Below are 15,942 nucleotides of genomic sequence, written 5' to 3'. Positions count from 1 at the left end.
ACCAAATGCATGCTTTTCAACCGTTCGCTGCCTGCACCCGCACGCCCGACTAGCATCACCACCCTGGATGGTTCCGACCTAGAATATGTGGACATCTATAAGTACCTAGGTGTCTGGCTAGACTGTAAACTCTCCTTCCAGACTCATATCAAACATCTCCAATCTAAAATCAAATCTAGAGTCGGCTTTCTATTCCGCAACAAAGCCTCCTCATACACCTTATACCACCCACCACTGCGACCTGTATGCTCTAGTCGGCTGGTCCTCGCTACATATTCGTCGCCAGACCCACTGGCTCCAGGTCATCTACAAGTCCATGCTAGGTAAAGCTCCACCTTATCTCAGTTCACTGGTCATGATGGCAACACCCACCCGTAGCACGCGCTCCAGCAGGTGTGTCTCACCGATCATCCCTAAAGCCAACACCTCATTTGGCCGCCTTTCCTTCCAGTTCTCTGCTGCCTGTGACTGGAACGAATTGCAAAAATCGCTGAAGTTGGAGACTTATATTTCCCTCACCAACTTTAAACATCTGCTATCTGAGCAGCTAACCGATCGCTGCAGCTGTACATAGTCCATCGGTAAATAGCCCACTCAATTTACCTACCTCATCCCCATACTGTTTATATTTATTTACTTTTCTGCTCTTTTGCACACCAGTATCTCTACCTGCACATGACCATCTGATCATTTATCACTCCAGTGTTAATCTGCTAAATTGTAATTATTCACCTACCCCCTCATGCCTTTTGCACACAATGTATATAGTCTCTTTTTTTCCTTTTTTCTACTGTGTTATTGACTTGTTTATTGTTTACTCCATGTGTAACTCTGTGTTGTTGTCTGTTCACACTGCTATGCTTTATCTTCGCCAGGTCGCAGTTGTAAAAACTAGCCTACCTGGTTAAATAAAGGTGAAATAACATAAAATCAATAAAAAACAATTGAAACAGGAGACACCTGAGCTCAATTTTGAGTCTCATAGCAGTTTTGTCATTATGGGGTATTGTGTAGATTGATGAGGATTAAAAAAAAGAATAATATATTTTAGAATGAGGCTATAACGTAATAAAATGTGGAAAAGGTGAAGGGGTCTGAATACTTTCCGAATGCACTGTATACGCAACAATAAAACAATATATTAAATTAAATTAAACGCTTGTGATTGTGATGTGTTAATAAATGTAACTACATTTAATCTAAAATGTAATCTACATGATCCCCGAAAGAAAGTATTTATAATGAGAAGACAAGCAACAACTAGCAATGCTGCATACTCCAAAAGACGGTTAAAAGCTAACCTTTCTTGTAAAAATAATTATAAATTGCTGAGGTATAGTTACTTTTGAGGGCACAAGCTAAAATTTTTATAAAATATTAAAATATGAAATATTTTATATGACATAGTTCCTATTAAACAAACTGCATGAATGAGACTTGAAATTACTTAGATTCTTTCTAAATATAGTATCATCAAATTACAAAACCACTCTCTTTAACCCACCCATCGTCCTTGTAAAGTGTCTAGACCCCGCGTCCTCCGGGTCACCCTGTCCCGTCTTGGCTAAAGCCCCAATGTGTGCAAGTGTGACAGTATGCGTGTGAACAGCCTTTGCAGATGTATGACTTACACCTGCAGCACACCGTTTGTGTCTTGGAGTCCTTCTTGGGTGGGCAGAGCTGACACCTCTTCCTCTTACTTGCCCTGGTGGCCGGGGCAGCGAGCGGGGCAGCGGCCGGGCCAACGGCGGGCTCCTCGCGCTGTTGATCACGAGCCGCAGTAGCACCCTGTAGGACTTTGACGAGCGCTGACGCCACTTCGGTGCTTCGGTGGGAGATGCTGCCTTCTTTGGATCAGCGGCTTGACGAGCGCCTTTCCCAGCTGCTCCAGGAACAACCTGCGCTTGTTCCGCTTGCGAGGCATCCAGTCAGGCTTGATCTCGCGCCATATGACAAAGGCGTTGTAGGAGGACACGTCGAGGATGTTGTGGAAGACGACCAGGGGCCAGCGGGCAGTCATCCGTCTGCAGCTGTACGTGCCGACCACCTTGTTCAGGTTGTCCACGCTACCCTTGTTGCAGTTGTAGTCTAGGACGAGGGCTGGCTTCCTGTCACGGCAATCGCTAATGTCGGCCTCTGTGTGCAGCGTGCTCAGAAGTAGCACGTTCTTGATTTTCTTTGCCAGGTAGGACACTAAAGTGGTGAGGGGCGTGAAGGCAAACATGGAGGACAGGACCTGACAGGGCGGGAGACCGGCCTTGTTCTTTCTCACCGTGTCCACCATGGTGAGGTTCCTTTCAAGGAGCCGCTGGCCCAGTTCGTAGGAGGTGAAGACGTTGTCACAGGTGACATTGCAACAGCTCAGTCCCGTTGTCAGATCGAGGACGACACGCATCCCCTGGTTCTTCTCAGGGACTCCGCTGGCCGCCTTACCGGTGTACACTTGCATCTTCCAAGCGTAGCTGGACTTGGCGTCGCAGGCCACCCACGACTTGATGCCGTATTTCGCCGGCTTGCTGGGGATGTACTGACGGAAAGGACAGCGGCCTTTGGCAAGGGGAGAAGAGATTGGCTTCATTACCGGCTCGTTGGGGCCAATGAGTGCTATGCTACACGCACACACACTCGCACGCACACACACACACACACACACACACACACAACCTCTGAACGGGACCAGTTGCTCGTCCACCGTCACGTCAGGCCCCGGGTTGTAGAGGGCCGTCAGCCGCGCAGCCCAATGTTCCCAGATGTCTCGTATGGCTGCGAGTTTGTCAGTGGCGAGACTGGTGGGCCTTGACTGCCGATCGTCGAATCGCAGCAGCCTCGAGTACCTGTGAAAGACCTTGAGCGGCATGGTGGCTCGATTTGTGTTACAGGAACATACTTTTCAACCAGGACAAACTGAATATCAGGAAGAGTGTACAGGTGACAATCACCCGAGACACCGATGTTGTTTCTCCTGTTGGAATCGACCACGATGAAGACGAATAAACGTACATGTAGTGTCCTTGCTCCTGCAACGCAATAGCTCCCTTGCGACCAATCCAAACAGGGCTCGAGTCGCCAACACGAGAGCAGTTCCTTGTAGCAGGGCTCATTGTCCAACCAGGGCTCCAACCGTACAGCATTTGCCCAGAGGTGCATGAAAGACCCAACCAAAGGGTAACCCGTGGCGATGTATTGCCCGGCTACACTGTCACTGTAGACATACTTTAGACCAGGGGTGTCAAAGTCAAATGGACGGAGGGCCAAATAAAAAATTTAGCTACAAGCCGAGGGCCGGACTGTTCGAATGTTCATTGAAAAAATTTTAAATGACGCATATAGTCTAGTGAACCTAATTGAACCTACTGAAAACCTAACAAATATATTCCAATATGATCAGATAAATAAAGCAATATTTTCTTATGGCTCTGTCAGTAATCTTTAATTTTCAACAGACACAAAAGACAAATTTCCTTTATATAAAAATCCCCATAACATGAACATTAAATGAAAGAAACCGGTATTCAAGGCACCATCAGTAGCCTATATTTTCTATTTTAGCAAAAGTGGGCTAAATTTACTTCAAAGAAAAAAACAATAATAGCAATTTTCTATCATCCACTCAACTGAAATATTTTTAAAATATAATTGGATTGAAATACAATAAAATAAAGTGCAAAAATCTATTAATCAAAAACAACACTTTGTTTAAGGAGAAGTAACATGCAGTGAAAACAAATATTAAACTTTAACTTTTAAACTTGAACTGAGTAAAAACTCTAAATATGTGATTGCACAGTAATGTTCACTTGTTTGAGGTTGAGGGTGATACTTGGTGGTGTCCCATCTTTTCCACAAGTTCATCAATGTTCGGGGTAAGGCTCTGAGCTGAGGAAATCCTCAGAATTGAGTGGAGGTGTTCAGCAGTAAGTCGACTTCTGTGTGATGTTTTGTTCAGGTTCATCAAAGAAAAAAGTTGTTCACACAGGTATGTGCTGCCAAACATAGACAACGTTTGAGCAGCCTGGATGCGCAGCTGGGGCATTGTGTCGGGGAGGAAACGGGCGAACTCCGCAGCACCCACTGCCGCATATTTTGCCCTCAGTGCATCATTGCATTGGAGGTCAATCAACTCCATTTGGAGGTTTGGTGGTGAGCTTTCCACGTCAACAGCAAATGGGTTACCGAGCAGTTCCAACCTGCTTTTTGTGCTTCAAAGTCAGCAAATCGGCGTCGAAAGTCAGCGGCAAGCATACCTATTTTATCAGCCAACTGTGCGCTCGGGAACGCACTGGTAGAGAGCTTCTCTTTCATGGTCTGGCAGCTGGGAAAGTGGCTCAAATTTTCTTTCCGCATCTGCGTCTCCCACAGAGTCAGTTTGGTTTTAAATGCCTTCACTGTACTGTACATATCAGAGATGACATGATCCCGACCCTGCAGCTGCAAGTTCATTGCATTCAGATGACTCGTAATGTCACACAGAAAAGCCATTTCACACAGAAACATTTCATCTCGGAGTTGTGTTGTGTCTTTCCCTTTGCTGTCCAAGAACAGACAAATCTCCTCACGAAGCTCGAAACATCTTTGAAGCACCTTTCCCTGGCTTAGCCATCGCACCTCTGTGTGATAAGGCAAATCACCATGCTCCGTTTCTAACTCCGTCAGAAATGCCTTGAACTGGCGGTGATTCAAACCTTTGGCTCTGATAAAGTTAACTGTGCGCGTGATGATGCTCATTACATGCTCCATTTTCAAGGCTTTACCGCACAACGCTTCCTGGTGTATGATACAATGATAAGCTGTCAGCTCACCTGTCGCGTTTTCCTCTTGCATCTTTTCCCGTATCTTCGCCACCAGTCCGCTCCTGTGTCCACACATCGCAGGTGCTCCGTCGGTTGTCAAACCCACGACTCCCACCTTGTTTGAAACCCCCGGTTCTCAGTGTCCACCTTCCGTTTTGCCATTTTTGATGGGTATCTGAAAGTTAATTTTACTGTGATGCTGACGACTGCTGTGCCAATAAATATTGAAATGAAGCAGCCTACTGCTCGGTGCGTCACCGTTGCATTGTGGGAAATGTAGTATTGGTGCGTGTAAAAGATCTGCGGGCTGCCGGCTTGCTGCGGTCTGCGGGCCGGTTCTAATAATAAATCAAGATCATCCCAGGGGCCGTAAAAAGCCTTGACTCTGACATATGTGCTTTAGACCTACTCCATCCCTCTTCTATTCAATGGTATAACGCATTGATGGACATGGGGTTGAAACACAAGGCCCTTCACGCGATGCTCGGTGTGTAGCCGGTGCGTAGTGCTTGTAAAGGACGACGTGGGAGCTCAGAAGCCGGCCGGCTGTGAGAGATCAGACTGAACCGCCCCCCGCTACCTCACATAGCATTCTGTAAGCGTAATCTGTGCGCAATAGAATACACCATGATGAAGATTTTGGCCGACATGGGTATGAAAAACAAGCTGTTCCTCGTGACCGGCGCGAAAGGAGCCTCCCCCGAGGACGAACCCCTAGAGGCAACCTCGGTCGATAACCTGGTGTCGTTCCACCAGACGTACCTGGTGTACCGGGAGTGTCAGGAAGACATTCTATTCGTGAACACGTCCCAAGATCTGAACCCTCCTGAGCGTGGTGAGCTGTCAGACCTAGATCCCGGCTATGCTGACGGTTCGATAGACAGACCTGAGGGACACGAGGGCGTCTTTGTGGCGACTTTCGCCGATCCCGAGACTATACAATTGTCTGCATTGAGGGACGCGTGTCTAGAGTGTACGAGCACAGAGGCTAACACGCTGCTCGTTGAGTTGGTCAACGTTCTGAAAGGTAGCGTGACCGTGTGCACCGGAGACTCGGACCTGGTGGCTGTGCTGACGGCTTGTGGCCGTGAGGGAATTACTATGAGGCTAGACAACAAGAGCTACCACGAGGATCGAGACATGCACATGTCCACCTTCGGGGAGCTGCAGTTTGACAGTCCAGACAATCGCCTACCCAAGCTTCAGTGTAGGGAACTGGCAGATGGTCAGTCCCGAAGGGCTACACCTAGAGCCTCAGCCCAGCTGTCCCGTTTATTACTTCAATGTTAAACTGTGTCCTGACGTCGGGTTGCCGGAGGTGTGCATAGATGGCTATCCAGGTTACCTTGTCAACTTTCAAGGCTCATATACCCGGATATCAGTTACCTGGATACCATTTACAAAACACTGAGGGAAATGAACCAAAACAGCCTGGCAGACCAGTTGAAAAAGTACATAGCTGGCCTCAGTCCCTAGGATATGTAGTCAATGATAAACTGTTTTACGTACACTGAACAGTAGTCGTTCTATAAATGCGCCATTGCAACATGTCTCTCTTGAGCTATAGCTTGCTGATATGTACCACTGCTTTGTTTTGTGATATACTGCTCAATAAACTCGAGTGATAACAATGTATACTGTGCACGTCTCTACACACACACACACACACACACACACGGGCTAAGTAGAGTACAACTTGCATTATAATGAAGTGCAGCCTTTTGTAATTACACTTTGTACCAGTAACAACATCCACATCTTTTACCTGCCAACAATAAATGATGTTATTTCTGGTTGTTTCAGTTACTCAGTAGCATGGATTATGGTGTACTTGCTGCACCTACCTGATTGCTTGATACTGTTTTACAGTTTTTTCCAACTGCTTACACACTAAATCTTTTCATGTCACACCTCTCACTCAAAGTGCAAAACTACACACCAAATATCCACAACCATAAGCTATTTCTCAGCCTTTGACTCAGTTGTTAACTGCATGAAGGAATCACAATTCTCTACCCAAAACACAAAACTCTAACAGGAAGTGACTTGCTTTCCTTTTCCAAACACAACCAATCAAAATACTACACTTATTCACCAGGTCACACACACACTCCTCACATGTGCAAACACTAATAGCTTAACTGATCACTAACCAATCACTGCTTTACTGTAGTATAGGCCTATAAATAGGTCAAAGGTCAGATTACCTGTTTTGAACAATGGATGCCAACAATGAACAGAGAGCAAGAGGAGTAGGAGGGAGAGGAAGAGGAAGAAGAGGACGAGGGCAAAGAAGAGAAGGAAGGAAAGCCATCTCTGATGAGATTAGGGCAACAATTGTTGATCATGTGATCAACCACGGTTTGACCATGAGAGAGGCTGGGCTGACAGTCCAGCCCAATTTGTGTCGATTTTACGGTGGCGTCCATAATTCAAACCTTCAGAAATGAGAACAGGTATGCAACTATCTAATGACTATTTTAGCATTACAGTAATGTACTGTAAAATACGTATGACTGCATAGTATTGCATAAACATTTGTAACTCGAAGCCATCCATTTACTGCACTGCATTGAATGAGTGAGGTTGGTTATCATGCTGTTGTAACGACGTTCTTCGTTTGTCGAAAGAGAGTCGGACCGAAACCTATTACAGCCTATCTGATGAACACTAACACAGAGACAGGAACAATCACCCACGAAATACAAAGTGAAACCCAGGCTACCTAAATACGGTTCCCAATCAGAGACAACGAGAATCACCTGACTCTGATTGAGAACCGCCTCAGGCAGCCAAACCTATGCAACACACACCCCTAATCAGCCACAATCCCAATAACTAAAAAACCCCACTAAGAAATACAACAAACATAAACCCATGTCACACCCTGGCCTGACCAACTAATTAACTAAAACACAAAATACTAAGACCAAGGCGTGACAGCTGTACTACATTTTTTTTGTACATTGTTTATAGTTCCTATGCTGAACACATACTGTGTTTGAATTCTGTACAGAGTGGAAAGGCAAAGACATCATGGAGGACGAGGACGCTTTTTTACAGATGTACAAAAGACTGCAATTATGTATATGGTTTTGGCCAACAATGCAATTAGGATTCGAGAGATAAGAGAGCACATCTTGAATAATGACACCATATTTAACAACATCAATGCTGTAAGCCTGTCGACCACACAACGCATCCTCCAACGGCACCGAGTGACGATGAAACAACTTTACAAGGTGCCATTTGAGAGAAACTCTGACAGAGTCAAGAATATACGACATGACTTTGTAGAGGTATGTATGCAACACTACTTCCAGTACTTCAGACATACCATATTTACTCATCTGTATATCCTTTTGTCTGTTACAGAGAGTATTGGGGCTGGATGCCCATGTAATTCGCCATTAATTGATTTATGTGGATGAGGTTGGCTTCAACCTCACCAAAACCAGGCGCCGTGGAAGAAATGTAATAGGACAGAGGGCAATTACCAATGCCCCTAGACAGCGTGGGGGTAATATAACTATGTGTGCTGCCATCACTCAAAATGGGGTCCTCCATCACAACGCCACACTGGGTCCGTACAACACCGGCCATATGCTCACTTTTCTGGATGCAATTTACACAATGCTTGTCCCTGGTCCAGATCAGGAGCCTGCTAGATTTGTGGTTTTATGGGACAATGTTAAGTTTTCCCCAGGCTGTTCTGGTCCAAAACTGGTTTGCCACCCATCCACAATTTGTATATTTACATTATATTAATAATTTTGCACACCCAATTTTTCAGTTGTTGATTTGTTAAAAAAGTTTGAAATATCCAATAAATGCCGTTCCACTTCATGATTGTGTCCCACTTGTTGTTGATTCTTCACAAAAAAATACAGTTTTATATCTTTATGTTTGCAGCCTGAAATGTGGCAAAAGGTCGCAAAGTTCAACGGGACCTCACACACACAATTGTGTTCTTTACTGTATTCTAAAGAAAATATATTTGGTTTGCATATGTTTATGGTTTTGTTGTATGCTACTGTATACAACAGTAATGTTTGGCCTAATAAATATTTTCTGTTTCTACATTGCATTGGTGTTTACAGTGAACTTGTTACCCCTCTCAGCAGATGACTTTCACTGTAGAACATTGTATTGAAATGTAGATATAAGCCTATGAAAGACCAAAGAGCTTTAGATTTAGAACAACAGTGTTTACATGGTATACCCAAAAATGTACTATTATGAAAGCAATGTTTGCCATTTGATGCAAATGCTTCATTCTGACATGTGTTTATGGCATTTTGAATGCAGTGTTACATTTTGAAGGAGATGTGAGGCATTTTGCATTCTGTGTGTGCAGTTTTGGGAATTGTGTGTAGAGTTTTGAAAAAAGGAGACAGTTTTGAAAACGTGTGTAAGCAGATGGAAAAAACTGTAATAGACCTGTGACCATTTATTTGTCATCGTTATCACTTACCATCATTTAAATGTGTAACCGGTAGACATAGCACTTTCCAATGTTCACACGGAAAATGTGCTGGATGAACAAACATGCCTTATAGATAAGGTCCCCTTGTTTACACCAGATCGTGTTTGGGTAGCACGGCAACAGGTCCAAAGTCAATCAGTTACTAACAGCTTCCACCTTAGACTCCCAAACAGAAAAGCTTGTTATTCTGTAGTTGTAATAGCTAAACGAATGACCTATCTGGTGTGGATGTTTGCTCACCATGGAGATAGCAGTAGCTGGGTGAATCATTCACACTTGGACAGTCTGAGCTTCATTGACATAAAAGCTGTTGGAAACCCCTGCAGGCGTTGGATGTTCCGAGCCCCATATACATAACAGTGGTTGGACGATCTACCTTGCTCTGGATGTTTGAGCCCCATGGAGATAACATTAGTTGGGGGAGCCACCTGCACTTGGAAAGTGTGAGTTTCATCTGCGTAACAGTGGTTGGAAGACCCAGCTGCGGCCGGAGGTGTCAGCTCTGTTTGGATTGTATGAGCAATGTTCGATGAACAGCGGTTGGACGACTCGGGAGTTATTGGACAATTCGAGGTAATGTGCATAACATCGGAATGGACAATTCAGCAGCGGTTGGACGTATCGGAAGCCCGTAGAAACAGCAGTTGGTTGGATACACAGTGAGACATTGAAACTAAGTCACCTCAGGTTGACACCTCAGCAGTGACACAGGAAAGATGCCACATTGTGGTGATTACTTCAAAGGCCTTGAAGCTTTTAGGAGGAGCCTCAGCTACATATATGAGATTAGTTACACAGACAGTGGATAATTCAGTGTATATTTGCAGCTGAACCATGAAGGTGGTCCAGTGCTCGTGTGAAGTACTCTACAAAACAACAAGAATTAGAAACAAAAGATAGAATGTCACATGACATTTATTCAACATACAATAACAGAGGCGAATGGTACTACCAGCATCACAATATGGCCCTAAGAGTTGAGGAATATACACAGTTGAGGGAATCTACACCCTCTCCCTTGCGCAGCATACAGCAGAGAAGGAGACATGAAAGAGTCTCTAATGACAGGCTGTATAACACAGAGAACACATATCAACATGACCTTCTGGTTCCACACAATGTACCTGTGTACCCTAGACACCCCCAACCCTTTGACTTAAGATGTAGGTCTGACAAAAACAGGTTACAACAACTTAGTCATGACATAGTACTGTCACCGAAGACCAAGGTTACAATGGACCGCCAACTCGGTACAACAAACGGCCACAAAACTTTTATCATGCTCCTACTACAGCAGAGACATGACCCATAGTTCTGTCAACTGTAGGCGAAGCAAAGAACCCAATACAGGCCTTAAAGCTCAAAGGCTGTGTCCCGAAGTCTCCTGTAGCAGCGGCCGCAATGGTGGTCTTGGTTGCAGCGTCACATCGGCAAAGATTGGCAGATATGAAAACAGGTTTTCTTCACAAAGCCACAGCATGCCTAGATCACATAGACCGTCCACTGGCACACATCAGAAACCTGTGACTGTGGACAATATTAAGAAGAGATCGGTCGACATGTCCTACAATCAGCCTGGTTCTCAGTCGAGCGTTAAAAGTGGTTGCAGAAAGAGGGCCTGGATGTTCAACAGAGACCGAACAACAGTGAGGAAGTAGACAGTGGCACATCAGAGGTTCTACACCATGTCACGGATACCAATGAGGAGGCTAATCTACCTACAGAACCCAGTACAGATGATAGCGGAGATGAAAGCATCGACTCCAGCAGTGGAATCGGGACAAAAGTACCCACAGAACCCAGTGCAGATGATAGCGGAGATGAAAGCAACACAAGTTCCTCCAGTGACTCTGTTCACACTCGTGATGATGACAAGGATGACTGTCACAATTCTGTACCCAAACATGTCGCGGAAAGGGTATCCTCTCCAGTCAAACATAGTGTACCTATCAAACAAAAAAGTACCAGAGTGGCTGGAGTCCAACATGACCCTGATACTGAACCATGTGTATCTGCTGAGCCAGAGTATCAGTATACAGAGGATGCTGCCTGTTCTGGGACAGTATGCACTGTGCCTAATTCACCCACAACGCAAACCCAGGAGCCAGACTCTGATGAGACCAAGGAGGAAGTGTCCGCTGAGACTCAGACCCAGGAGCCAGACTCTTATGAGACCAAGGAGGAAGTGTCCGCTGAGACTCAGACCCAAGAGCCAGACTCTGATGAGACCAAGGAGGAAGTGTCCGCTGAGACTCAGACCCAGGAGCCAGACTCTGATGAGACTCAGACCCAGGAGCCAGACTCTGATGAGACCAAGGAGGAAGTGTCCGCTGAGACTCAGACCCAGGAGCCAGACTCTGATGAGACTCAGACCCAGGAGCCAGACTCTGATGAGACTCAGACCCAGGAGCCAGACTCTGATGAGACCAAGGAGGAAGTGTCCACTGAGACTCAGACCCCAGAATCTGCTGAGACGCAAACCCAGGAGCCAGACTCTGATGAGACTCAGGCCAATTATGTAGTGTCTGCTGAGACTGTGTCTGCAGAGACTCAGAAGCCAGACTCTGATGAGACTCAGACCAAGGAGCCAGACTTGGATGAGACTCAGACCAAGGAGCCAGACTTGGAAGGGACTCAGACCAATGAGGTAGCGTCTGCTGAGACTGTGTCTGCTGCGACTCAGACCCCAGAATCTGCTGAGACACAGACCGAGGAGCCAGACTCTGATGAGACAGACCAAGGACCCAGGCTCTGATGAGACTCAGACCCCAGAATCTGCTGAGACACAGACCGAGGAGCCAGACTCTGATGAGACAGACCAAGGACCCAGGCTCTGATGAGACTCAGACCCCAGAATCTGCTGAGACACAGACCGAGGAGCCAGACTCTGATGAGACAGACCAAGGAGCCAGACTCTGATGAGACAGACCAAGGACCCAGGCTCTGATGAGACTCAGACCCCAGAATCTGCTGAGACACAGACCGAGGAGCCAGACTCTGATGAGACAGACCAAGGACCCAGGCTCTGATGAGACTCAGACCCCAGAATCTGCTGAGACACAGACCGAGGAGCCAGACTCTGATGAGACAGACCAAGGACCCAGGCTCTGATGAGACTCAGACCCCAGAATCTGCTGAGACACAGACCGAGGAGCCAGACTCTGATGAGACAGACCAAGGACCCAGACTCTGATGAGGCTCAGACCCCAGAATCTGCTGAGACACAGACCGAGGAGACAGACTCTGATGAGACAGACCAAGGACCCAGACTCTGATGAGGCTCAGACCCCAGAATCTGCTGAGACACAGACCGAGGAGACAGACTCTGATGAGACAGACCAAGGACCCAGACTCTGATGAGACTCAGACCCCAGAATCTGCTGAGACACAGACCGAGGAGACAGACTCTGATGAGACAGACCAAGGACCCAGACTCTGATGAGACTCAGACCCCAGAATCTGCTGAGACACAGACCGAGGAGCCAGACTCTGATGAGACAGACCAAGGACCCAGACTCTGATGAGATTCAGACCCCAGAATCTGCTGAGACACAGACCGAGGAGACAGACTCTGATGAGACAGACCAAGGACCCAGACTCTGATGAGACTCAGACCCCAGAATCTGCTGAGACACAGACCGAGGAGACAGACTCTGATGAGACAGACCAAGGACCCAGACTCTGATGAGACTCAGACCCCAGAATCTGCTGAGACACAGACCGAGGAGCCAGACTCTGATGAGACAGACCAAGGACCCAGGCTCTGATGAGACTCAGACCAAGGAGGTAGTGTCTGCTGTACCCAAGCCCCAGTCTACAACTGAACCATCGTTCCAACAACCTATTAGTGAAACATGTGAAATGTCTCACAATGTGCCTGAATGTACAGTTGACCATGCAATTGTATTAGCTGCGCCTGGGTATCAAGATAGGGCTGATGAAGTTGTCTCTGCGACAGAGCACGTAACCAGGGCCAGGTGTGCTACCTCAAAGGAACCTGAGACTGCCGTGGATAGCATCACAGCCATGTCTGGGTGTGATACATCAGAGGAGGTTGCTGCTGCCCTGGATAGCATGACATGTGTCACGTAAGTGTAACTATCACACACATTGTGTTATTACTGAACAGTAATCTATTGCCTTTGGGTCGAGGGGTGACTTGTTTCTGCCTTGTGTTACAGGGGTACCGAGAGAGTTCCGGATGATATGCTAACCGATGTGGAATATGCAAACGCGTTTCAAGGGTGTGAAGTGTCTCAATTCAATGCTTCCCGAGCCGCATTTCAGTAGGCCACAGTTGAACGTTGACTCTTGTCCAGGTTCAATATTTTCTGCTACAACCGATCCCCTTCCCACTATGATACCACCTTCAAGCACCATCTCTAATGTGGTAACCCAGACAAGAGATGTGGAACTCGACGCCTTCAATGCCTGTATTGGTGACATGGACCCTCTCGGGTACCCAGACAACTCCATGTTTGCTCTTGAGAGGGTCTGTGGTGAATATGTATTTCAACAACAACAACAGTCGGCACAGCCTCTAGAGGCCCAGCAGGTTGAGGTGCATCTGGAAACGTTTCATCACGTGTCTCGACCGCAGCAGGAGGCCCGGGTCCTACATCCCGAACAACCAGCATCTCAAGTGCCTGAAATGTCACAGCAGACTGTTGACATACACGGGTTCAACGTGTGCAAACTCAAGCCAGTGACATCTTTACAGTCGCAAAGGACATTGTTCCCCACACCACCACAATCCGAAGCGGCTGTCACCTATGAAGAACCCGTGCCTGGTCCCAGCCGATATAACCTGGACAGCGACGGCGCCACCGTGTCGTCCATTGCGATGATAATCCATGTGGTGAAACAGTTGATTATATGCGGCACATGTAAAAAAAGAAGTTCAACAGAGTGTTCATCTGTAACATCTACTCGATTCAGCTGAACAGGCCCATGCAATGTGCTGGCAGCTGTGTATTGTGCACACTGTGTTACAGTGAACAAAGTGGTTGTCGCCTACACAATATATCGTCCACAAGGGCCGCTGTAACCACCACAGCCAACACCCTTGCAAATTGCCCTGCTCTGGAGAATGTAGGAGACTGGGATCTGGAACTCAACATAGATGATATGTTCAAGACTGACAAGGAGGTCAACGTCCATTTGCAGCTGATTATGAATGAGGAGCAATCCCCTGGAGTTGACACCCTGAAAAGAGGTATGTATAATTACCATTTATAGATATATATCTCTATGTCTATGTTATAGTACTATGAATAGCCCTGATAATGTAGCTGGACTGACAGTGTTCTCTTCCCACGCAGCGTTCAACCATCTCATCACAGTGAATGACACCATGTCCTTCAGGTACTGGGTAAACGAAGCAATGCCAGAAGAGGTGGCCTACAGATATGTCTGCATCCCCCATGTACCTGGATTCTGGGATCACGTTGTGGTGGGAACCCGTCCCCTTCCCAGAACGGAGAAGCTGATCGGACCTGATGACTCCCTACCGAGATTGTTCAATGTGTCACTTGGGTCCTACAGGTTTCATTGGTGCCGAAACAGATCATTTTGACTATGTGGTGCACTTCGTTGCCCAGGAGAGGGCAGTCTAAGGTAGTCACAGTTGTTGACAACACACTGAGAAACCTCACCTCGAGCATAGAGTTTAGAAGAATGGTATTCTATCTTTGTGGGTGGTTTACAGCTCAGTACGTGTCACCACAAGACAGGCGGCTTAACCTTTTGTTAGATTGTAAACCCAGTTAAGGTGCTACTTTGGTCCATGTCATAGCTTTGTTGGCTTCCAGGATTGGGATGGAAACAGTAACACCTCACCTGGCCCATCAACAGGCCAAAGATGATAGCAATTACTGTTTCACTGGTAGGAATGCCAATAACATGTTCACATGCCCCTCAGATGGTAATTCAGGAGGTAATTCCATCGATATTGTTGAGGAGTTTAGCTCCTACCACAACAGTGGCGATGATGGTATTGGTCTCACTCGCGTGTCCACAACCATAGAGTATTACAGTTTCCTTTAAAGTAGAGCAATGATGTTTGTATATTGTTACCAATTTCACGTGTGTACGATTTTATACCGTACTTTAATCGACCATATTACACCTGAGTAATGTGTATACCCTTTTGTACCTACCCTTTTCTACTTTTCTATCAGCCAACTGTATATATATCTATTGCCTTGAAATAAAATATGTCTTGCACATACATATATCTTGGTTGTGTTTATTTGAAAGATGACAGCGACACCACGTTTTGAAAGACAATTGACGTGGCAGTAATTGAGAATGAACTGCCTATGATCGGGTGCACATCTATGTGGATTACTCAGTAGACACTGGTTCTGTGTTGCATTCCCTGCCTTAGTTCTACACGGCCAGAGGAATCAGACGCTATTTCATTCAGCACAGGGACCTATCTGTGTACTGTCTATTTAGAACTTACAAAGGAAGCTACTCGCCCCCTTATGCCAGTGATCCTGCTGGTGTTTCCATGTGATAGGGTAGTGAGATATACAGTGGGGGAAAAAGTATTTAGTCAGCCACCAATTGTGCAAGTTCTCCCACTTAAAAAGATGAGAAGAGGCCTGTAATTTTCATCATAGGTACACTTCAACTATGACAGACAAAATGAGAAGAAAAAAA

At 46.2% G+C, this 15,942-nt stretch overlaps 1 protein-coding gene across 1 annotated transcript; it reads left to right on the top strand.

Annotated features, from left to right (window-relative positions):
- The first annotated feature begins 9,798 nt into the window (after positions 1-9,798).
- On the top strand, positions 9,799-15,473 carry LOC135506466 (protein starmaker-like). Its single transcript, XM_064925847.1, has 4 exons — positions 9,799-9,849; positions 10,877-13,364; positions 13,458-14,491; positions 14,598-15,473. Exons 1-2 carry the CDS (start codon positions 9,799-9,801, stop codon positions 12,029-12,031), a joined length of 1,206 nt encoding a protein of 401 aa, XP_064781919.1. The 3' UTR covers positions 12,032-13,364; positions 13,458-14,491; positions 14,598-15,473.
- The last annotated feature ends 469 nt before the right edge of the window (positions 15,474-15,942 follow it).

The sequence above is a fragment of the Oncorhynchus masou genome, chromosome 20 (assembly GCF_036934945.1).
Source record: "Oncorhynchus masou masou isolate Uvic2021 chromosome 20, UVic_Omas_1.1, whole genome shotgun sequence".
NCBI classification, from domain to species: domain Eukaryota; kingdom Metazoa; phylum Chordata; class Actinopteri; order Salmoniformes; family Salmonidae; genus Oncorhynchus; species Oncorhynchus masou.
The sequence above is the reverse complement of the archived record's forward strand: the minus strand, read 5'-3'. Positions and strand labels throughout refer to the sequence as shown.